General features: G+C 45.0%; 1 protein-coding gene across 1 annotated transcript in view; it reads left to right on the top strand.

Annotated features, from left to right (window-relative positions):
- Positions 1-25,658, top strand: part of dcp1b (decapping mRNA 1B) — a 260,055-nt gene that overhangs the window by 94,868 nt on the left and 139,529 nt on the right. Inside the window, exon 4 of the mRNA XM_072484612.1 lies at positions 23,040-23,106. Within this exon, the coding sequence (XP_072340713.1) occupies positions 23,040-23,106 (67 nt within the window). The remainder of the gene's footprint in view (positions 1-23,039; positions 23,107-25,658) is intronic.

Raw genomic sequence — 25,658 nt, 5'->3', positions numbered from 1 at the left:
TTCCTGCTAATCCGCCCGCAAACCTCTTCGTCCGCCAGCAGCCCCACATCCAGTCTCCAGAGTGGGCGCTGCCCTCTCTCCTCACTAAGCCGCAGGTCCACCCAGTGCGGGGCATGGTCCGAGACTGTGATTGCTGAGTATTCTGTCCCCGCCACCTTTGGGATTAACGCCCTGCTCAAGACAAAGAAGTCTATGCGGGAATAAACCCTAATGAACGTGGGAGAAAAAAAGAGAACTCCTTCGCTCTCGGCAGCGCGAACCTCCAGGGATCCAACCTCCTCATCTGCTCCATAAAAACCTTCAGTTCCTTAGCCACTGCCGGTCGCTCCCCTGTCCTGGACTTCGACCGGTCCAGCTCGGGGTCAATGACTAAAGTCTCCCCCCATGATCAGGTTGTGTGATCTTAAATCCGGGATTTTGCGTAGCATGCGTCTCATAAATTCCACATCGTCCCAATTCGGAGCATAGACGTTCACAAACACCACCCGGACCCCCTCCCACTTTCTACTCCCCATTATATACTTGACCCCCTTATCTGCCACAATTCTCCCAGCCTCAAATGCCACACCCTCCCTTACTGATCAGAATTGCTACCCCCCTAGTCTTCGAATCCAGCCCTGAATGGAACACCTGGCCTACCCATCCCTTTCTCAATCTCGTGTGATCTGTGAGCTTTAAATGTGTCTCCTGAAGCATTGCTACGTCTGCCTTTAACCCCTTTAGATGCACGAACACGCGCGCTCATTTGACTGGCTCATTCAAACCCCTCACATTCCACATGATCAGCCTGGACGGGGGGGCTAACCCCCCCCCCCCCCCCCCCCCCCCCCTTCGCCGACTAGACATCACCCTTTTTTGACCGACCTCGAACTATGAAGACTGAGGAAGTTTTCCCTGGTGCTCTTGTCAGAGTTTATCCCTCCTTCGCTTCCTGAAGCGCCCCCACAGGGAGCCGCCGCCCCCGACCCTCAATTGGTACCCTGAAATTGATACCTCCTCTGTCAGCAAAGCAGCATCCGCCCCCCCCCCCCCCCAAACAGCCCCATGACCCAAAACCCCCCGCCAAACACCAGCTGAGCACTTGCTCACCCCCCACTACGCTCCCGAGAGTCAGCTGACCCATGCTAACCCCGGCAGCTCCGCCCCTGGCGCCGATCAAACTGTCGCCTCATTGTCCGGACCCCCCTCCCCACATGAATAAACCAATTAAACTACCTCTCCAGCCCCAGTGAGTAAATAGTAATACGAAATGAAAAATAAACAGAAGACATTGCCCCGTGAGGAGACACTTGTTGAACCAAGGCTACAACCTCCCGAAAAATCGCACTAAGTTCAGGCCCCCCTCCATATCTCAAGTTTGCCGAAAACACTGCACCCTCCAGCCACCACCAGAGCCCTTACACACACCCAACATTGTATACAATCTTATATTAGAAACGGTACCGTGTTACCCAGCCCCACCGCTGCATTCCACCAAAGCTTAACTGTTCTTTAATTTGAGTCCAGCTTTTCTTGTTTGACGAATGACCACGTCTCGTCCGGCGTCTCAAAATAGTGATGCCGTTCCTTGTACATGACCCATAGCCTCGCTGGGTGTAGCATCCCAAATTTCACCCCCTTGCTGAAGAGGGTCGCCTTCACCCGGTTGAATCCAGCACACCTCTTGGCCAGCTCCGCACCCAGGTCCTAGTAGATGCGTATCACACTGTTCTCCCACCTGCTGCTCCATTCTTTTTTTGTCCACCGCAAGACAAGTTCCTTGTCCAAGAAGCGATGAAAGCTCACCACCATGGCCCTCGGCGGTTCATTCGCCTTGGGCTTCCTTGCGAGAGCACTGTGCGCCCCGTCCAGCTCCAGGGGTCGAGGGAATACCCCCGTCCCTATCAGCGTCTCCAGCATCTTGGACACAAATTCTCTCGCATCCGACCCCTCCACACCTTCGGGGAGGTCCACAATTCTCAGGTTCTGTCTCTTGGACCTGTTTTCTAGGTCCTTCAGTCGCTCCTGCCACTTCTTGTGGAGGCTATCCTGCACCTCCACCTTAAGGGCCAATACAACCAACTCGTCCTCATGGTCGGATAGCTTTTTCTCCATCTCCTTAATCGCTTTCCCTTGTGTCGCCTGAGTTGCGATCATTTGGTCTATTGATGCCTTCATCGGGGCCAGCATGTCCTTCTAAGATCAGCAAAGCAGCCCCTAAGGAACTCCTGTTGCTCCTGTGACCACTGCGCCTATGCACCCTGGTCTATACCGGCCGCCATGCCGTGCCTCGGTGCCCGCTCCGCATGCTTCTGTCTGTTGGGACTTAAACGCTTCACCTGGCCACTCCTGGTCCAGCTATCCAAACAACAGAGAGGAGGGAATCCTTTTGACAGTGTTCACTTCACCAATCTGCCCCAAAAAGCCTGTGAAAACTCCTGAAAAAAGGTCCGAGAGTCCATTCCAGGCGGGAGCTGCCGAATGCACAACCTACTCCTCCATGGCCGCCACCAGAAGTCAATTTCAGTTCCTTCTTAATTGTTTGTTTACCATTGGCCCTCAAGCACTGGATACAGCTCACACCAGCACTGCTTTGTCCTGCCATGGATTCTCCTGAGAAACTCTCTCCAGCAGATTTGGAGATCCTGGCCTGTTTGTGTTTCTGGCCCTCTTTTTCCTTTGTTACAAAATTATCCATTTTCAGTTCTTCACACAGTCCTGTTGCTTGCTTGCTTGAAGCAACAAAATGGAGGAATCTCTCCTCCGTTACATCGTGCCCAGAGCACGTGATGTCAGTGTACGGCTCTCTGCCGGCACTTCTGGCGAGAAGACTCGCATCAATTTTTCTTTTTAAAAAAACCTGGTTCTTGGAGCAAGCGCTGACATCAGGAGGAGGCTGTCTGGCCCGCTGGGCCCCGGACCTGCGCACTGCGAGATCCGGCTGAGGGAGCACACATGCGCGGGACGGACGGCATTCTTGCAAGCTGGTTGCGACGGTTGGTCACTTCTTATCGTGATCGGGGACGCCGTGACTGATCGCTCCACCGTGACCCTCCCGACACCTTCACCGACCCTCCCGACACCCGCCTGTGACCTACCTTGAGTTTGAAAATGACTGCTCTAGACTTTAAGTGCAACATTCAAAGTAATCCTAAGGATGAGTTTCTCCTCATTAAGCAGAGGATGTCAATATCAAAATAATTCACAGTAAACACAATGTCAAAACAACTTTCATCACTATATTTTCGCTTGCTAGTTATATCATTTCCCGTCACTTGCTCTTCCTCAACTTCAGAAGGTGTTAAAATAAGCACTGCACTTGACCATTGTTTAAGGTATAAACTGCAAAACAGAATTATCGCACAGTAAATGGTAAAATGGGTAGCAGTTGATACACTTTTGATTTACTTTAGTTGCAGACTTAGCTACGTCTCCTTGGAATGATAATCATGTGTTAAGTTAGAATTTCTACTGGATCTCGCACCGTACCCTGATTACCTCGAATAGCAGTCCCATACCAGTAACTGAAGAACAAAATTGTTCTAAGTTGACATTCCAGTTATGTGGTGCTGCACTGCCTATGATGCCATCCCTTGGATGAAATATTAAACTGAGGTAATGCCCCCCCCCCCCCCCCCCCCCCCCCTCAGGTGGGACTTAAAAGATCACATGAATTAACTTTGAAGAGTGAGGAAGTTTCCCCTGGTGCTCTTGTCAATATTTATCCCTCATTCAATATTACTTAACATTACTTGAGAGGGTGGTGATGAATTGCTACAGTTCATCTTGAGTACCTATGACAGCGCTGTACCAACAGTGCTGTTCGGAAGAGAACTCCAATATTTTGACTGAGCAACAATGAAAGGACAGCAATAAAGTTCCCGGTGGGGCTGTGTGTGGCTTTGAGGGAAGCCTGAAGTTGGTGGTGCTTCCCATATCTGCTGCCATCGTCCTTCTTGGTAGTAGAGGTTGCAGGTTGGGAAGGTGCTATTGAAGTAGCTGTGGTGAGTGTGCTGTTGTGTATCTGGTAGGTTTGATTGATATTTATTGTCCCATGTACCGAAGTACAGTGAAAAGTAATTTTCTGCGGCCACGAGAACATATATAGTACATATATAGTAGACAAAAGAATAATCAACAGATGCAGCTACTGCCAGTGCATCATTGCGTGAATTTTTAAGTTGGTGCATGGAGTGTTGATCCAGCAGGCTGCTGTACTTGGAGCTTATTGAGTGTTGGAGCTGCATTCATCCAGGCTCGTGAAGGGTATTCTATCATACCCCTGACTTGTAGATAATGAAAAGGCTTTGGGGAGTCAAGTATCTACTCGTTGCAGAATTCCCAGTCTCTGATATGCTCTTGTAGCCACTGTATTTATATGCTTCTAGTTCAGTTTCTGGTCAGTGGTAACCCCCGGATGATGGTGCAGGATTCATTGATGGTAATGCCTTTGAATGTCGAGGGGAGATGGATAGATTCCCCTTGTTGGAAATGGCCATTTCTTAGCAATAATGTGATGATTGCCACACATCAGCTCAAGCCTGAATGTTGTTCAGATCTTGCTTCATAAAAATCTGAACTGCCACTCCATCTCTGACCTTATGATGCAGGGAATGTCATTGATGAAGCAGCTGGAGATGATTAGGCTTGTTCACCACCCTGAAGAACTCCTGCAGTGATGGGCTGGGGCTGAAGCATTTGCCTTCCTTTATGCTGGCTTTTCAACCAATGGAGAAATTTCCCCCGATTCCTGTTGACTTCAGTTTTGCTTGGGTTCCTTGATGCTACACTCTGCCAAATGTCATCTCTTGAGTTGAACTATTTTTGTCCATGTTTGGACCAAGGCTATAATGAGATCAGAAGCCCGAGTAGCCCTGGCAGAATCCAAACTAAGTATCAGTGAGTAGGTTATTGCTGAGTAAGTGCCACTTGACTATTAATGACTTCTTGCATCACTTTACTGCTGGTCGAGAGTAGACTAATGGGGTGGTAATTGGTCGGATTGGACTTGTCCTGCCTTTTGTGGACAGGGCATACCTTGGGAAAGTATATACGTTTTCAATGAGATGTCAGTGTTGTAGCTGCACTGGAACTGCTTGGTTCGGAGCACAAGTTTTCAGTAGTGCTGCCAGGATGTCATTAGGGTTCATTACATTTTTGCGATTTCTAGTGTCTTTAGTTGTTTTTCTTTATATCACCTGGAGTGAATCAAATTTGCTGACTCTGCATTTCTGGCTGAAATTAGTTGCAAATGCTGCAGCCTTGTCTTTTGCACTGATGTGCTGGGCCCCATTTTGCTGAGGATGGGGATGTTTGTGAAGCCTCCTCCTGGTAGTTGTTTAATTGTCCCCCACCAGTCAGGACTGGATGTGGCAAGACTTTTATCTGGCTGTGAGATCACTTAGATCTGACTATTGTGTAGTTGTTGCATCATATTTTTCTTGATCTTTGTGTGCACATAGTACATTGCAGCAAATCACTTTGGCACATGCTCTGGCTAAGTAAGCTCTGTTTGACCAGGTGTTTCAGCTACCAGTCTTAACATAGCTTTCTCTTCCGTTTCGGTATGCCTTCTAGAAGAACAAGATGCAGATTACAGTAGTGGCTACAGTTCAAAACTTCTTGGCTGTAAAATGCTTTGGGGCAGAATCTCTGGTGTCTGCATGTCAGAGGAGGTTGCACATAAGGTAGCCCCTGCCAAAGTCCTTGACTTTTGGTTCTTTTAGCCCAGTTCTCAGGGGAAATTGGTTGACAAACCGGACCCATCTAGCAGTACTTTCTGAGAAGATGTCGAAAGCCATGAAGAAGATTTTTGGAAAGAAGGTAGCTTTTTATCGGAGATGGAAAAGGTATGGAAGCTTGTTGGGAGCAAAGGTGGCAGAGATGGCCTTGTCATGTGGGGCCACGCCTATCGCAGTAGATACTCTGACTAAAGTAATGGCAATTGAGTTTGTAATGGCTAGAAGAAAGAAGCTGCAGATGCAGTTTGATCTGTTATCTACAGACTGTGGTGCGCCAGTTGCGGTGCTCAAGGAGGGTTATGTAGGAGTATGAGGAGAAGGCCAGTCGTCTATTGGCTTGTTCGTTGAGGCAACATGTGGCCTCTCGAGAGATTATCGAGGTCAGAAAGTCAGATGGCAGGCTAGTGCCACGCTGGACAAAGTTACTGGGGTGTTTGAAGCGTTTTATAAGAACCTTTGTAGGTGGGAGCCACCAGGGCAGAGGCCAGGTACATTGGAGTTCCTGGAGGGTTTAAGAGTTTCCTGAGGTGGAGGAGGAAGAGCATGAAGGGTTAGAGAGGTCGTTGGGCAAAAAGGAGGTCTTGACTGCAATAGGGCAATGCAGACAGGTAAGGCCCCAGGGCTGGATGGGTTCCTGATGGAATTTTGTAAGATGTTTGCGGGACAGCTGGTGCCGTTATTAGTGGGATGTTTGCGGACTTGGTAATACGGGGCTTCCTGCTCGAGACGCTGATGCAAGCATAAATTTCACTTTTTTTAAAAAAAGGAAAAGGACCCCTTGAAATGTGTGTCGTACCGCCCTACTTCTTTACTTAACATAGTCGCCAAGGTGTATATCCGAGAATGTCAAGTACACTGAGAGGGGCAATTGAGTGGTTTTACTGGAGATGGTAGCCGTTTATTGTGTATTTGAAGGAGTGGCCACGGTTAGTTGCTCGTGGGGGAGGGTTTATGTTTTGTGAGGGGTTAGGTTGTGTTTTGGAGGATATATGTGTGTATTATTCTGCTTGGTTGTTTAGCATTGCGTATAAAATGGAATTTAAAAAAAAAGAATGCTTTAGAGCAATCTGTAGTTGTGAAAAGTGCGATATGCAAGTCTTTTCTTCTGCATGAGCTCTATTCGAGTATCTCTGTGAATGTTCAGACTTTACAATTGACATTGTTCAGAAAAGAAAGGTACTTTACGGAATTTGTATTAGTAAACATTAGAAATAAAGTATTGTTTTAAAGGTAGAAGCATAGAATCACCACAGTACAGAAGGAGTCTCAGGTCTACACCAACCCTCCAAAAGAGCATGCCACCTAGGCTCCCCCACCCCACCTAACCATTTGGACACTAGGGTCAATTTAGCATGGCCAATGCATCTAACCTGCACAAAGCTTTTAAGTTTTAGTTTAGCTAATTTGAGATAGGTAGTGAGAGAGATGGCTGCTCTCGCAGAAGCAGTTGGCTTAGAAGGCAAGAGGGGGACCTTCTCTCAGATTTGCTAGAAGAAAAACCATACCGTGGAGTAATGGATAAGAAAACAAGTGCCGTGATCAGAAGAGCAGCTAGTTAAGGAAACTAGAGAAATGAAGAGAAGTTTCCAAGAAGTCTGATGTTAAACAAAACATTGTTCAGTGAAGACAGACAGACAGCTAGTGGAAAGGCTGGACAGGATGTGGGGGGGTGGTAGTTTAGATTAGAGTAGGGGGTCAATAAGGGTGGGAACTGTACGCAAGGTAAATGGCTTTTGCACTATGTTTATGGTTTCATGTATATTGTTTATTTTGTTGTTACTATACCAAAAATACCTCAATAAAATGTTTATTTTAAAAAAAGGGGGGATTTGTGTTAACCGAACCACTGAAGCATAAAATGTACTTTTTAAATCCGTTTAATTTTAAAATCTGTGTATTTGTTCAGCTAAGTGAGAAGTAAAGGAGTATTGTATAATTATCCAACTTTTCAGTGTGAATAAATGTTTTCCACCTGTTGTTAAAACTAATTAACGGTCCTGTAACTCTGTTCCTCCACACTTTATAAAAATAAAGTAAAAGTTGCAGTCTTTTGAGAGCATTGAGATTTGCCAGCTTTGAAGGATCCCCTAAGGATCCTTGCACCCACATAGCCATCAAGACACCGATAGACCAGTCAGACAGATTCTTGAACAGAAAAGGCTCATTAAATGTCCAGCTGGTCTGTGATCATAGGAAGTATATCTTTGCAGGTGTGCACCTGGTTTTCAGGCAATTGTCATGATTCCTTCATCCTGCGTGAGTCTCAGGTGGTACACCTTGAGGCCAACATCCACACTCTGTGGGTTGCTACTGATGGATAAGGGCTATTCTTTACGGAGGTGGCTCCTGGCACCTATCTGGTGTCCAGATATGGAAGGAGATAGGTGCTGCAACCAAAGCAATCAATACAAACCTGCATTGAACAGACTAGTGACATCTTAAAGTTTCGCTTCTGTTTCCTCCAGTACGAGCCAAGGTGTGTCATATTGTGGTCATTTGCTGCTTGCCACACCACAAAACTATAGAGAGCGAACTGGAGCAGGATGAGGAGAAGAAACTAGAACGCCGTTCTTCCTTGAAGGAGGAAGAGGAAGACAAAGGGAATGCTCTAGAGGAGCCCTGGTGCCCAGATGTTGGGAAGAAGGCTGCTGCGGAGCCATTATGGCGATTAGCAGGATGGGATGGCAACAAGGGCCATGCTGATTTAGCAATGCTTCACTTGAGTGCCTGTCAGTCCTATGACATATGTCTCTGCACCTTAACTTTCATCGGAGACAGAAATTATCCAGCAAGCTCACATCTGAATAAATCCACTGCCATACAAAAACATCCATCAGCAACATTGCCTCACATCACACACCATGGAACACAACCAAGCCCAGTCCCCAGCCCCTGTGCCTTAAGCTTCATTTCAGTTACAACATTAAGCTTTAATAACATAAAAGTCTGATTGAAAACATTGTCAATTATTATTACCAGAGGAGAAAGGAAGGGCAAAATAAATAGAGAAAACTTAAACCAAGTTACCTACAAATTGCAACTAATGGTGTGGCGCCTTGAGTTCACTCCCATTGTCAAAGCAAGTGCACAGTTATATCATTGTAAGGGCATTAAGTCTGCTCAACCCATGTGTATGGCGATGTATATAGTTAGAGATCTGTCACATGGTTATCACTTGCCTCACCTTTCTAGATCTTATCAGGTCATTGAATCTTTTACGATGCTAAACCTATGTCCTCCTGATCACTCCTCCACTGCTGACCTCCATACCATCTCCAGCAGATGTTGAGTAGGATTGCCTTCTGGTTTCTTGTCGTCATTTTATTCATGCCTTTGGTTGTGGTGGGCCTCATCTATTGCCCTCATTATCACTTCTCTGTGGCAAATGCCACAGACTACAAAGGTCTTTGACATCTGAGTGGGGCTGAATTATAAACATTTCCTCATGTCTCCAATCATCGGAATCACTGCTGCTTTCATATAATGCTTTTGAAGATCTTGATAACTGTGTGGGCTTAATTATACTTTTGTACTATTAGTGACCAATTCAGTGGAGTCCAGATCCAGGACAGAAGAGTACCATAATGGAATTGTCGCACAATTCTTTCTTCACCACTTAAACTTGGAAAGTGAATTATCTTAAAATGAAGATATCTTTTTTTTTTAAAATAATTTTTTATTAAAGGTTTTCATAAAATATCAATAACAAAATGAGAAAGAAAAAAGAACCCATCAGGGTTAAGTACAAAACACAATCTAAAAAATCAACCCCCCAACTGAAGAAGAATCCTTCGCCGGGCTACCAGGGACGCAAAGGCCAGAATTCCAGCCTCTTTCGCCTCCTGCACTCCCGGCTCCTCTGCCACCCCAATATTGCGAGCCCCCAGCCCGGTTTGACCCTGGATCCTAGCACCCTTGACACCGTCCTCGCTACGCCCTTCCAAAATTCCTCCAGCGCTGGGCATGCCCAGAACATATGGGTGTGATTTGCTGGGATCCCTGAGCACCTAACACACCTGTCCTCATCCCCAAAGAACCGGCTCATCCTTGTCCCGGTCATGTGTGCCCTGTGCAGCACCTTAAACTGTATGAGGCTGAACCTCACACACGAAGAGGAAGAATTCACCCTCCCTAGGGCATCTGCCCACGTCCCCTCTTCGATCTCCTCTCCCAACTCCTCCTCCCACTTACCTTTCATCTCCACCACCGAGGCCTCCTCCTCCTCCTGCATCACCTGGTACGTTTCCGAGATGTTCCCCACTCCCACCCACCCCCACCCGAGAGCACCCTGTCCTGTACTGTGTGGCAGTACCCGCGGGAATTCCACCACCTGCCGTCTGGCAAACGCCCTTACCTGTAAGTACCTGAAGGTGTTCCCCGGGGGGAGCCCATACTTCTCCGGCTCACCCAAGCTCGCGAACTTCCCGTCCACAAACAGGTCCCCCAACTTTCGTATCCCCGCCCTGTGCCACCCCGAAAACCCTCCACCTGTTCTTCCTGGGGCGAACCGGTGGTTCCCCCGTAATGGGGTCCACGCTGAGGCCCCCACTTGCCCCCTATGCCGCCTCCACTGCCCCCAGATTTTGAGGGCAGGCACCACCACTGGGGCCGTGGTATACCTCCTTGGAGGGAGCGGCAGCGGCGCCGTTGCCAGTGCCCCCAGACTTGTACCCACACAGGACGCTGTCTCCAGCCTCTTCCATGCAGCCCCCTCCCCCTCCATCACCACTTGCACACCATCGTCGCATTGGCGGCCCAGTAGTACCCACAGAGGTTGGGCATCGCCAGCCCCCCCTATCTCTACTCCGCTCCAGGAACACCCTTCTCACCCTCGGAGTCCCTCGCGCCCACACAAACCCCATTATTCTCCTGTTAACCCGCCTGAAAAAAACCTTCACGATAAACATGGGGAGGCACTGGAACAGGAACAGAAACCTTGGGAGCACTGTCATTTTGATTGACTGCACCCTTCCCGCCAAGGAAAGTGGCAACGCGTCCCACCTCTTGAACTCCTCCTCCATTTGTTCCACCAGCCTTGTAAAGTTAAGCCTGTGCAGGGCCCCCCAGCTCCTGGCCACCTGGACCCCCAAATATCTGAAGCTCCTCTCCGCCCTTTTTAGTGGGAGCTCGCCAATCCCCCTCTCCTGGTCCCCTAGCTGAACTACGAACAGCTCTCTTCCCCATATTGAGCTTGTACCCCAAAAAGTCCCCGAATTCCCTAAGGATCCTCATTACCTCTGGCATTCCTCCCACCGGGTCCGCCACATACAGCAGCAGGTCGTCCGCATAAAGCGACACCCTATGCTCCTCCCCACCCCGCACCAACCCCCTCCAGTTCCTCGACTGGCCATAGCCAGGGGTTCAATCGCCAGTGCGAAGAGCAGGGGGGATAAGGGACACCCCCGTCTCGTCCCTCGGTGCAACCGAAAGTACTCAGACCTCCTCCTATTTGTGGCCACACTCGCCATCGGGACCTCATACAACAGCCTAACCCACCGGACAAACCCCTCCCCAAACCCCTCTTCAGCACCTCCCAAAAATAAAGATATCTTGACTGCTCCCTAAACAACATGCATTCACTTGATCTTATTTAATGGTCACTGACTATCTATAATTTGAAGTGGAAGCCCTTGTTCACATAAGCCAAGTTACTGAGTGCAGGTCGCATGGAAATCTTTTAATAATGCAGAAAGAATCCAGTGCTTTCATTGTGATGTAGATTTCTAATGGAGAAAGATTTGTATACTTATTGACGGCAAACACTTAATCAGTCAACCTGCTTGGTTAATCCACTTGTGAACTATTGATTGATTGATATTGCTGTTGTTTTCTCGGAGCTTGAAATATCTGAGGCATACACGTATTGGTTTTAGTAGAGTTTACCTGCAAGCAGTGTAGAGCTGAAGCGTCACTGACGGCTTCTTGAATGAAAAGTGCCTGTGAAGGCAATTTCCTTAAATCTTTACAGGTGGGTGTGCCTGGTTTACCATTCACAGCTGTATGGTTAAGAACAGACAACTATAAAAGAAAAATTGCCTCTTTTCTTTCATTCTTCTCTTCCTCTTCAAAAAAAAAGAAGAAATAATCTTTGGGATACCACTTTCAAACTCTTAGTCGTATTAATTCTTGCTGTCAGAACTTTCAGATGGCAACATCCACACAAAAATAATAACACTGAAAAATTCGGCATTCTCATGCCTGAGGCAAAATTTACTTTGCATGTGCTGGAATGTATAGCTGAAATCCTTTAAATATTGACTTCTTGTCAAGCCAGTAAGATGCTGGATGATCAACTCTGCTTTATATTGGTGGTATGAGGCACATAGCACACACTTCAAGACCAGCTTGTGTTGTTTACATGTGATTTTAATACTGTAATAAAATCAAACTTGTTAGTTTTTGTCGAGACCACATTAAAATTTCTTTAAAGCTGATCAGAAAATGTTACATTGCACATTATTCTTTTAATGGAATAAATCTCCATCTAATTTTCTGACCACTGAGTATCTACTCTGATCCAAGTTCCTTGAAATAAAAGATATTACAAGAAGCCATATTTTTAAAAAAGCAATGTTTTAAGTGAGGAGAAGCAATTGGTCCTCATGAGGGCGGATCTTATTGAAACTTGCAGGATACTGAGAGGCCTAGATAAAGTAGACACGGAGAGGATGTTTCCACTGGTAGGTAGAACTAGAACCCGAGGGCACAGCCTCAGACTGAAGTGATGATCCTTTAAAACTGAGATGAGGAGGACTTTCTTCAGCCAGAGGGGTGGTGAATCTGTGGAAGACTTTGCCGCAAACGTCACGGAGTGTCTTTAAGACACAGATAGCTAGGTTATTGATTAATAATGTGATCAGGGGTTATTGGGAGAAGCCATGAAAATGAGGATGAGAAACATATCAGCCATGATTGAATGGTGGAGCAGAATTGATGGGCCGAATCGCCTAATTCTGTTCCTATGTCTCATGGTAAACAGTTGCGGTCCCACCACTGATCCCTGTGGAACTCCACTGGTTGCAGGTCGCTGACCTGAAAAAGAACCCCTTATCCCCACTTGCTGTTTCCTGCGCAGTAGTCAATTCTCTATCCATGCCTACATACTACCTCCCAACCCCATTGTCCCTTATCTTAGGTCTTAACCTTTTGCAAGGTACCTTGTCAAAAGCCTTCTGGAGATCCAAATGCAACACATCTACTGGTTCCCCTCCATCCACCTTGGTTGAAACGTCCTCGAAAAACTCTTAACAGATTAGTCAGACATGATTTTCCTTTCATGAAGCCATGCTGACTCTCTCGATTAGATTATAATTTTCCAAATGTGCTGCTATTGCTTCCTTAATAATTGATTCCAACATTTTTCCAATAACAGATGTTAGCCTAATTGGCCTATAGTCACCTGCTTTTTGCCTCCCTCCTTTTTGAATATAGGTATCATATGGGGGTATATTAATGGGAGGTCTTGCCTTAATTTTTCATGTTGTCTTGATATGAGGGAGGTACCAGAGGATTGGAGAGTGGCAATGGGCCACACTTACACACTTTCTTGAATAAGGATAGTCCTCGCAACTGCAGACCAGTTATTATAGCATCAGTGGGGGTAAGGCTTTGGAATCCATAATCAGTGGGAAAAGTAATCAACAGGCACTTGGAGCAATTAATTGTGAGTTAGGAATTAAGAATTAAGGAGAACCAGCCCAGATGCTAATTAGGGCCCTTAAGTGGGTGTTAATTGCATTCGACCAGATTTGTAAAAAGCAGATTGTGCTTCACTAATCTAATTTAATTTTTTGATGAAGCAATGGCGAATGTTGATGAGGGGAATATAATGAATGTTGTCTATGTGGATTTTAAGGAAGCTTTGTCACGGTCCAACTTAAAAGCAAAGTCCAACTTAGCAAAATTGAGGTTTGTGGAATAGAAAGGTCAGTGTACAATTGAATTTAAAAATCGGCATGAGGACAGAAAGCAGCACATTGTGCAAGATGTTTGATTTTTGGACTAGGTTGTAGTAGATAATGGTGTTCCGCAAGGGTCAGCATGAGAACCACTGCTTTTGTTTTTGCAATATATCTATGACTGGGATAACATTTCGGTGCCAAACCTGGAGGAGTGGCAAACAGTGAGTGAAGATGACCTGAATTGCCTGAAACAGAACATGGATAAGCTAGTTAAAATCGACAGACAAGTGCCAAATGGAACTTAACCCAGAGAAGTGAGGTGATGCATTTTGCCAAAAGGGATAGGAAGAAGCAAAATAGATGCTTGATGAGAACAGGATTAGGCTCAACTGTGACATTTTCTGGTGTCCGATAGAACACAGCCATGTATGATTAATGTTCATTCATGAACAGTAGTTACTTAGACAAGGTTACAGAGAATGAGCACACTACTGGAACTGAATTTAAGTAAGGGGGTCCATGCCTCCACATAGGGAAGGAGAACAGATCATGTTTATGGAGAGATCTATTAACTCAGGAGTGTGATGTAATACTCTCCACTTGCCTGGAGGAGTGCAGCTCCAACAACATTCAAGAAGCTTGACACCATCCAGGACAAAGCAGGCCACGTGCTTGATACCCTTTCCACAAACATTCACTCCCACCAGCGATACACAATAACAGCAGTGTGTACCATCTACAAGATGCACTACAGGAGCTCACCAGCTTAGGCAATACCTTCCAAACCCACATTTGCTGCCATCTAGAAAGACAAGGGCAGCAGAAACATGGGAACACCACAAACTGGAAATTCCCCTCTTGAGTCACTCACCTTTCTGACTTGGTAATATATTGCTGTTACTTCACTGTCGCTGGGTCAAAAAAAGGTTGATCTCTTTCTGTGCACTTGCTACAGAGTCACTGTCACGAGTGATATTTCTGCCAGTCAAAATAAGGAATCACCACAAATTGTGCCAGGCTTGTGTCAGCTGGATTGTCACCCTACCTGTCGTCACATTCAAACCTTCCCACATCATGGCCACAATTATTAGGCCAGATCATGTACTTGATCAACTTGGGATAGAAAGGCTCATCTGAAAGTTGATAGTAATGCTTGTCAAGCAAATCTACAGGAGCCTGAAGGAAATACATGGCAACCAGGTTAAACCCTTTCTGTTTAAAACATTTGATAACTTCACCCACTATGCTTCTCTGGACACCATCTGGTTTCACAGCAATGAAGGTATGTTCCTGGTTCGGTTGGCAGATGCTAAGAGCCCTACTGCACCTGGTATTCCCAGGCAGTCTCCCACTGAAGTACTAACCAGTGCTGAGTATGCTTAGCTTCTGAGTTTGGCCGTTTTCCGACTAGTATGGTGTATGCTGCACTATATTAGTACATGAGGTCTTCAAAAACTTCCTAAATGTTTTGAGAAAATCTCAGGAAAGTGAGATAAATTTGTTATATTTATGACTTTCTGTTAACTAAGGTAAATTAAAACTGCCAAGCTTACTGTAAATTTCATACTGGGCATTGGCATGTGTAGTCCTCGTATTGGGTGTAGTTCACTTAATTTTAAAACTGAATTTTATTTTTATAAAATTATCATATCTATGGTATTTTTCTGCCATTGAGGAAAATATAATGGGGGAACATTCAGGTACTTGTAGTGTGGTGCTATAAATTTGATCACTGACAGGGGAGAAATGTAATTAGAAGACCGTTGAATTTTGCATACAAATCTTAATGGCAATTTTAAAACAGCATATTTTAGAATGTGGTCTTACGTTATGCACTCACCCACAAGGGCAAATTAGTCAGAAAATCATACCTCCTGGGCAAGTGTAGAAGTAGTTCAACTGTGTCTCCTTCACGGTTATGCCTTTATACTTGGTATCCTTTGCTTGTGGTGGTTGTTTTGACAGCGGTATGGAAGCTTTTTGATTAAAAACTGCTGGAAACATTTTACCTTGCCAGTTGATGATTCTATCTTCATTGAAAATACATATAAATTCAGTGAAAATTGGTAGTATCTTTGGTAGATGTTTAAGAGTTCTTTATTCTGAGTTCAGCTCAGTAAGGCACATGTTGAGCGAGCAAGCTCGTTAATTGCTTCTGATGCATACCTTCAAAGAAAGAGAAATGAAGGAAGATAATAGCTACATGCGTTGTCATCCTCCACTCCAAGGAATTAAACTGGCATGCATCACTGCTGATGTTTTGATATGGAGCCCTCATCCAATTAAGAGGGAGCAAAGATAAAAGCTTCAGCACTACCTAAATTACAAGTCAGCTAAGATTATGAAATTCTCCAAGAATTTGTCATGATCTTGTGATGAACTGTTGAAACATTCTCTGCATTTCAAATCCAGTTGTGTGGGGGCAGGGAGTGGAGAGAGAGAAGGGAAAAGAAATGTGCACAACCTGAAACACACAATTACCAGTCTATCTTCTGGAACTTTCTAGAACAAACACATCTGAAGCGTTTTTCAAATAAGTCGGAGAGAAGTATGTGAAAAGCAGGTATCAGTCAGTGTCCTCTAAAATGTCAGCATTTGTTTATGGAATATGCCATTAAATCGTGTTGCATCATTAGAGAATATTAATAGTGGATGTGAAAGAGTACTTTATGTATACGTGTTATTGGGGCGACTGCCACAAATAATTTATTTTTGAAGGTCTAATGTAATTGAGACTTTTTTTTAAATGACATGTCTACTTGGCCCATTGATTCCCTTCATATTTAAGTCCGAAGGTTGTGGGCTCAGGATTTAACATTTCATCACAAGATCCTGACATGATTGGAGATTTTAAACAATAAATCACCAACAAGAGAGGACCATACCACGCTTTGAAACAATGCCATGGGACCTTTTATTTCCACCTGCGAGGGTATGAGGCATTACTTTAACATCTCATCTGAAAGACGATGTCTCCAACATTACAGCCTCCCTCAGTAATGCACTGAAGTGTCAACCTTGTTATTTTTCATGTGCTCATGTCCTGGAGTGGGATTGGAACCCAGACGTTGTGATTCAGAGGGGAGAGTGACACCAACTGAGATATGGCTGACATACATTTTATTTATTTTCCTTTGATTTGTATTTTCAAGCCAGACATTGCTTGCGTGCAGTAAAAGTGTGATTGGGCACTGTCATCTCCTTATCAAACAATACTATATACAATTATAACATTGGGCAGCATGGTAGCCCAAGTGGATAGCACTGTGGCTTCACAGCGCCAGGGTGCCAGGTTCGATTCCCCGCTGGGTCACTGTCTGTGCGGAGTCTCCGTTCTCCCCGTGTCTGCATGGGTTTCCTCCGGGTGCTCCGTTTCTCCCACAGTCCAAAGACGTGCACGTTAGGTGGATTGGCCATGGTAAATTGCCCTTAGAGAGCAAAGAAGTTAGGAGGGATATTGGGTTCTGGGGATAGGGTGGAAGTGAGGACTTAAGTGGGTCGGTGCAGACTCGATGGGCCGAATGGCCTCCTCCTGCACTGTATATTCTATTATGTACAACAGTAAAACCATTTTACTTATTTATCACTGCAAATCAGCGACTCTTTAAAATGTCCTATTTTACATGAATAAAAACGTACTCAAGCTTCGGTCGTAAATTCCCAGGTCACAGCGAGGAAATTAGTTTAAGAAATACTCACCACTTTACCTCACACATGTCTGTGACACCTAACCTCGAGGTCCTTATGCAGGCACAGAAGTCATGGGTGGAAGTTAATGCCACTCCCACCACTGAAGATGAGATTGAAAGCAGGGGCATGTGATTGAGTGCGATGGTGCAGGGTGGAGACCACAGCATCTCCCTGCAAACCTCTGATTAAGTGCAGGTGGGATGGCTGACCTTCCCTCCTTGATGCTAATTAGGGCCCTTAAGTGGGTGTTAATTGCATTCAACCACCAATAGGCAGGGGACTTGCCATGCGAGCAGACCAATAATAGCCTAGCAGGGAGTTCCTTGTTCAAAGGCACTTAATACCTGATCAAGGGACCCTGCAGAGGAAGGGGGACGGCCACTGAGTCCCACCCCTGACCTTTCCTTTGACACACAATTTCTAGCCCCTCCTCGCGTGACACCTCCTTCCTGTGACCTCGATCTTGCCGTCACTTCCCTCTCCAGGAATCCCCATGATAACTCTACTGCAGCCTTAAGTGTATTACTAAAAGCACCCACCACTCACAATGGAGCTACTGGCAATGGAGAACTGCCAGACTTTGTTGACCGTCCACTCCGGGGATGGGATTTCTGTTCCAATGGGGGAAGCTGAAATTAAATGTCCCCGTGTGGCTCGGAGGCCCGGCAGCAGTGTTTTTACTGCCAATTAGGGACTTAATTCCCTTGGGGATCCATGGATCTATCTGATCAGTGGAAGTGTCACCAATTTTGATGGTGAAAGTCAGCCCCCCCTGCCTTCGTTAAATTCGACCCCATTTTCTGGCTGTTGATGGAATCTACTAAAGATTGCACTTTAGCACTTCAAAAATTAGTTTGTTTTTGGGGGGAATAAATATTGCTGCATCTTAATGTATTCAGCACATTGTTGTTCCAAAAGAGTTTATCTAGATACCAAAATTGGGATGGGTCAGGGTTATTTTTCTAAGCTTTCAACAGCTTGCATTGTATCAGCATACTGTGAGTAATTACAGTGGGGAGGAAAAATATTTCAAATTCGGCTTCCAGTCCTTTCTTTTCCACCCCCCACCATTCAAAATCCTTTGTTCATTAAATCTGGACAATTTTCTCAACTGATGCCTCCAGTGGAGTTCCTTGGTTAGTAGGCAGGAGACATGCTTAGAGGGAGTGAATTTTTCCCATATTATTCAAACAATCCAGTTGTCACTATAATCATCTCATCTTCTTTGGAAAATCTGATTGTGAATGCTCTTGGGCTTCAGTGTCTTGTTACCTTAAATTATATAGAAGTGAGAGTAATGCTTAAATGTGCATTCTAATACACTGTATGATTTGGCAAAACAAAGGCACATTCTTCACTGGTATTAATCTGGTTTGCTCTGCTGAAGTGTATTTGCAAATTGTATTTTGAGTAGTGGAACGTGAAGAGAATCATAGAATTATCATAGAATTTACAGTGCAGAAGGAGGCCATTTGGCCCATCGAGTCTGCACTGGCTCTTGGAAAGAGCACCCCACCCAAGGCCAACACCTCCATCCCATCCCCATAACCCAGTAATAATCTGTCGCAACATATTTTATTTTCCATGCAGGGAGATTGGGGCACATAAAAGGTTCAAGTTGTCAAAGGTCGTCTTGGTGTGGTAAAAGTGGGATTGTACTGTGATCTTGTATCAAACCCTGGTGAAACGAGGGTATTAGTAGAGGAATGGTGTTGGGGAAATTGGTGGGATTGAAGGCTAGTAAATCCCTAGAATCTGGTAATCTACATTGCAGAGTACTTAAGGAAGTGGCTCCAGAAATAGTGGATGCAATGGTGGTCATCTTCCATGATTCTATAGACTCTGGAATAGTTCCTCAAGATTGGAGTGTGGCTAATGTAACTCCACGATTTAAAAAGGAAGGTAGAGAAAACAGGGAATTATAGACCAGTAAGCCTGACGTCAGTAGTGGGGGAAATTCTAGAATCCATTATCAAAGATTTTATAGCAGCGCACTTTGAAAACAAGTGACATGATCTGACAGAGTCAGCATGGATATGAAGGGGGAATCATGCTTGACAAATCTACTGAATTCTTTGAGAATGTAACTAGTACAGTTGACAGAGGGGGTACTAGTGGATGAGGTATATTTAGACTTTCAGAAGGCTTTAGATGAAGTCCCATCTAAGAGATTAGCGTGTAAAATTAAAGCGCATGGCATTAGGGGTAATGTATTGAGATGGATAGAAAACTGGTTGACAGACAGGAAACAGAGTAGGAACGAACGGATCTTTTTCAAATTGGCAGGCAGTGACTAATGGGGTACTGCAGGGATTGGTGATGGGACCCCAGCTATTCACAATATATATTAATGATTTAGATGAGGGAACAAAATGTAATATCTCCAAATTTGCAGATGACACCAAGTTGTGTGGGAGAGTGAGCTGTGAAGAGGATGCAGAGATTCTTCAGTGTGATTTGGACAAGTTGAGTGAGTGGACAAATGAATGACTGACGCTGTATAATTTGGATAAATGCGAGGTTATCCAATTTGGTAACTGAAACGAGAAGGCAGACTAGGAGCATGTGCAATGAGACTTGGGTGTCCTCGTACACCAGCCATTGAAGGTAAGCATGCAAGTACAGCAGGCAGCAAAGAAGGTAAGTGGTACTCTGACCTTCATAGTGAGAGGATTCAAGTACAGGAGCAAGGATGTCTTGCTGCAATTATACAGGGCCTTGGTGAAGCCACACCTGGAATGTTTTGGTCTTCTTATCTGAGGAAGGTTGTTCTTGCGCAAGAGGGAATGCAGTGAAGATTTACCTGGTTCCTGGGATTGCGGGACTGAGGTATAAGGAGAAATTGAATTGGTTAGGGTTGTATTCACTGGAGTTCAGAAGAATGAGGGGGGAATCTCATAGAAACCTATAAAATTCTAAAATTCTAACAGGACTAGACAGGGTAGGTGTAGGAAGGATGTCCCCAATGTTGCGTGTCCAGAACCAGTGGTCATAGTCTGAGGATACGGGGTAGATCATTTAGGACAGATGAGGGGGAAATGTCTTCACCCAGAGAGTTGTGAGCCTGTAGAATTTGTTACCACAAGAAGTAGTTGAGGCCAAAACATTGTATGTTTTCCGGAAGCAGTTCGATATAGCACTTGGGGGCAAAGGGAATCAAAGGATATGAGGGAAAGTGAGATTTAGCTGGATAATCAGCCATGATCATAATGAATGGTGGAGCAGGCTTGAAGGGCTAAATGGCCTCCTCCTGCTCCTATTTTCTATGTTTCTTTGGTGACTAGTACCCTGTTTAATGGCTGGAAGGATTGCCCAACTGGAGTGTCTTGTTTAAATTTAATTAAATGTTCCTGGTCACCAAGACGATACAGTGGGTTTTCAACAAGAATGCAGGATCCAAACATAGACTTGCTGCACCTGATGGCTGTGTATCATTAACAAGACTTCATGATCAAAGATTAATTAGGTTAGTCAAAAAGTGATTCCTCAAAATTTTAATCAGATCAGAATTGAGTTGGACTATATTGTGGTCTCTCTGCCACTTCATTGTAACGACAGTTTGTTGCTAGTTGATATTCAAGCTGTGCCTTGCACCTCTGCACAGTATTTCCCAACAATTATGCTGTTTATAATCCTGCACTATAAAGCATTTTGAAATGAAAATGTTTAGACATGCAATCTGGTGTTGGTACAGATTTCTCAATGCATTAATAGTGTTAAGGCAAGTTAGGAAACTAGCCTAAAGTGAAGTTGTGAATATAGATAAATACCATACAGCCATTTAAAAAAACATTAATCTGAGAAATTGGGTCCGTGGAATATCGATGTCCCTGTAGAAGTTCTTCTGGAGCATATGCTATCTGACTAATTAGACTATTTATCATTTAATCATATATGTCTGTCTTTTACATTCATAACTTAATTGGAAACTAGTCCAAATTTACTTTCATTGACTGTCTCTTGTTAAGAAATGGGAACCTTCCTGGTTCTGACCAAAGGCTGAGGACTCTGTTTCTTGGCAGGCCGAAGATTTCCAGGTATTCATGGAGTATGGCAGAGTGGCAACCTGTGTGTGCTCTGTTGTAGTTCTGATTTTTTTCAGTTATAGGGCTTGGCTATCCAGGATTTTGGGAGTGTGCATTTGTGACACAAAAACAATGATCACTGGCTTTGACACCAGAACGCGAGGATCCCCGGAGACAGAGAGAAAGCCCACGAAGAGGACCCAGGGAGAGAGACCACCGGGAGGAGGAGACCACCGGGAGGAGGAGACCACCGGGAGGAAACACTAGGGAAGTGAGCCAGCAGGACTGGGTGTGTTGGGCAGTTGAAGAAGAAGCTTCAGGCAACAAAAGTGCTGTTGCTTGCAGGCTTCATATAGTGACGACAAGGGAGATGCCCTACAGAGCAGAAAAAACAGCAGAAGGTCAGTGACTTTGTGCTCCAGCCATTGGGACAACAATAACCCTTGGAGCAGTGCTGTTCTGCTTGGCAGGGCTGAAGAGCTGGAGCAGTTATTAGGATGTGAGCAGTAGTTGAGGCAGTCTGTGTCGACACAACCTTTGGAGGAATTTAGAGACTGGATCTTCGAATATGAAGACTTGAATTTCTTCATAAGGGAGACAGTTTTAAATTCTGGAACTTAGTGAATACTGACGTCTGGGTGGGTTGCTGAGAAATCCATTAGATCTATCTTAGTTGCATCGGCCGGTGATTGATGCAGCGTAGTGTGTTTGACACATTTTCCCTGTTAATTCATATTTACCTCATGTTAATTCTGAATGTTAGAGTATAAGATAGATACTGGAAAATTATTTTACCCCTCTGACTTCATGTAGTGAAGTTTATTTTGTTTGTTTAAAAACATGTAATCTTGTGGCATTCTTCTCTTGAGTAAATACCTGGGATTTCAAGCTTTTTGTCTACTTTAAGCAAAAAGTTACTTGTCGTTAATGGGCTTCTAACACTGCACAACTGAATGCAACATATTGATGTAGAGTTCTTGGTACCACGATTTTTACATATTGTATTGATTTGTCAGTTTCAACATCCGCCTGTTAGTTTTTGTACATTTTTAAGTTGCGGAGTTAACTGGATCCCACTAAACACCGAGGAATTTAGAGCATGTCCAGAAGGCCCTCTTCTACTTTACTGTTTGCCTTCAGTGCTTCAAAATATTTCTGCTGCATGAAATTAATGATAGTCTGCTGGTCTTTGTCAAGCAAATTTAGCAACAAACCAGAGAGGCTGTAGCATGGGGAGCAAGGTTTTGATGTAGGCTTTTTGATAAACCAGCTAATCCCTGTTGATCTTTTAAAGGTTCAGATTGTATCCTGTTACTGACGGACCAACAATTAATTTTTTTAATTGCAAGGCATTGAATTGTGCCTCAATTTTGAGTCCTGTACTTTCAGCTGATAGCATTTTCTGGCTAGATGCATGATATTATAAATTCTTCACAGCTTGTTTACTATTTTTCAGAAGCCACGCATTGCTTTTTCAGGAAAGTATGCCTCACTTTTTCCTGACTGTAGAAAGTGCCTTCTCCCCATGGCGAGATATTTTCCTGCTTTTAGACTACAGCACACATTGGTTCAAAACCTTGTATATAAACATATCACTGATATATGTTTTTGGCCTATATGATAGTGAACATTTTAATGTGAGCATTGGCAGTGAAAAGAATTTTGTGTATTCTACAATGCTTGCTTTATTATTTTTATTTCAGTGTCTATCTATGGGATCTGGTTCTACGATGAGGTAGAATGTCAAAGGATTGCAGAACTAATGAAGAAGTAAGTATTGGAAAATGTTTTAAACTTGACCATTATTTATTTTTACTACTCCAGCTTAATCCTTCCTCGCCACCTCACCTTTTTGTGCCTAACGGCTACAAGTCATGTGAAGGTGTTCTGCAAAGAAAATATCATACCCGTATTCCTGTACCACATCCTTTATTGGTAGGACCAAGAGATACCACTCGGGTTTAGATTTTCTGCTATTTTACTCCTTTCTAATGGAGTCTACACATAGGTTTTGATAAATTGAAGTGAGGAACATGCTTTCCTGGATCTTAACCAAAATGCTCAAGTGGCTCCACAAATATCCACATCCCCGATGATGGAGGAATTCAGCACATATGTGCAAAAGTCAAGGCTGAGGCATTCGCAACAATCTTCAACCAGAAGTGCCGAGTGGAAGATCCATCTCGGTCTCCTCCGGAGGTCCCCAGTATCACAGATGTTAGTCTTCAGCCAATACGTGATATCAAGAAACGTCTGAAGGCACTGGATACTGCAAAGGCTATAAGTCCTGACAATATCCTGGCAAAGTACTGAAGACTCATGCTCCAGAACTTGCCGCACCCCTAGCCAAGCTGTTCCGGTACAGCTACGACACTGATATCTCCCCGACAATGTGGAAAGTTGCCCAGGTGTGTCCTGTAAACAAGAAACAGGACAAATCCAAATCAGCCAATTGTCAACTATCAGTCTACTCTCCATCATCAGCAGAGTGAAGGAAGGAGTCATCAATAGTACTTTCAAGCGGCACTTGCGCAGCAATAACCTGCTCATGGATGCTCAATATGGGTTCCACCAGGGTCACTCAACTCCTGACCTCATTGCAGCCTTGGTTCAAACATGGACAAAAGAGCTGAATGCCAGAGGTGAGGTGAAAGTGACTGCCCTTGACATCAAGGCAGCATTTGACCGAGTATGGCATCAAGGAGCCTCAGCTAAACTGGAGTCAATGGGAATCGGGGGGGAACGCTCCGCTGGTTAGAGTCATACCTGGCACAAAGGAAGATGGTTGTGGTTGTTAGAGGTCAATCATCTCAACTCCAGGACATCACTGCAGGAGATCCTGAGGGTAGTGTCCTTCAGCTGCTTCATCAATGACGTTCCTTCCATCAGAAGGTCAGAAGTAGGCATATTTGTGGATGACTGCACAATGTTCAGCACCATTCGTGACTCCTCAGATAATGAAGCAGTTCATGTCCAAATTCAGCAAGACGTGGACAATATCCAGGCTTGAGCTGACAAGTGGTAAGTTACAATTAGTGCCAGGCAATGACCATCTTCTACAGGAGAGGATTTTACACCACCCCATGACATTCAATGGTATTACCATCGCTGAATACCCCACAATCAACTTCCTGGGTGTTACCATTAATCAGAAACTGAACTGGACCAGCCATATTAATACTGTGGCTACCAGGGCAGGTCAAAGACTAGGAATCCTATGGTGAGTAACTCACCTCCTGACCCCACAAAGCCTGTCCACCATCTGCAAGGCATAAGTCAGGAATGTAGTGGAATACTCTCCACTTGCCTGGATGAGTGCAGCTCCAACAACACTCAAGAAGCTCAGCACCATCCAGGACAAAACAGCCCGCTTGATTGCTCCCCCTTCCACAAACATTCAAATCCTCCACCACTGACGAACAGTGGCAGCCATGTGTACCATCTACAAGATGCACTGTAGTAACTTACCAAAGTTACTTTGACAACACCTTCCAAACCCACGACCATTACAATCTAGAAGGACAAGAGCAGCAGAGACCTGGGAACCCCACCATCTGGAGGTTCCCCTCCAAGTCACTCGCCACCCTGACTTGGCAGTATATCACCGTTCCTTCACTGTCGCTGGGGCAACACCTGGGAGCTCCCTCCCTAACAGCACAGTGGTGTACCTACACATCAAGGGCTGCAGCGGTTCAAGAAAGCAACTTACCATCAACTTCTGAAGGGCAACTAGCAAAAAATGCTGGCCTAACCAGTGAAGCCCACATCCCGTAAATGAATTTTAAAAATGTTTTTTTTAAAGTTTTGGAGGAATTTTCTTAAGAGGAGAGGTTGAGGAGGTTGGGCCTGTACTCATTGGAGTTTAGAAGAATGAGAGACACCTTACTGAGATATGTAGGATTGAAAGGGTAGGTACTGAAAGGATGTTTCCTCTTGTGGGAGATTTTAGGACAAGTGGGTAAGGGGTTGCCCATTTAAGATAGAGATTTAGGCTTCCGGTTGCGGAGATGCTCAGCTAAGCTGGACGTTTCGGCGGCTCCAGCTCTGACGGACTTTCGGGCTCTTTTTGAGAGCCCCAACGGGAAATTTTTCACGACAAAACCCGGTGTGGGGTGAAGCAGCAGGGAGTCCCGTCTCCCCCCCCCCCCCCCCCCCCCCCCAGTGTGAGAGAAAAAGATCGGCGGCGGTGGCCAGATCACGGAGGATCCTCGAGGGCAGCGGCAGAGGAAAGAAAGAAACAAGATGGCGTCGGAGGGAGCCCAGGCGACATGGGGGCCGGACCAGGATGAATTTCTCAGACGGTGAGTGGAGGTGTTAAAAAA

This window comes from Scyliorhinus torazame, chromosome 19 (assembly GCF_047496885.1).
Source record: "Scyliorhinus torazame isolate Kashiwa2021f chromosome 19, sScyTor2.1, whole genome shotgun sequence".
Taxonomy (NCBI): Eukaryota; Metazoa; Chordata; class Chondrichthyes; order Carcharhiniformes; family Scyliorhinidae; genus Scyliorhinus; species Scyliorhinus torazame.
This window is presented reverse-complemented; position numbering and strand designations above follow the sequence as displayed.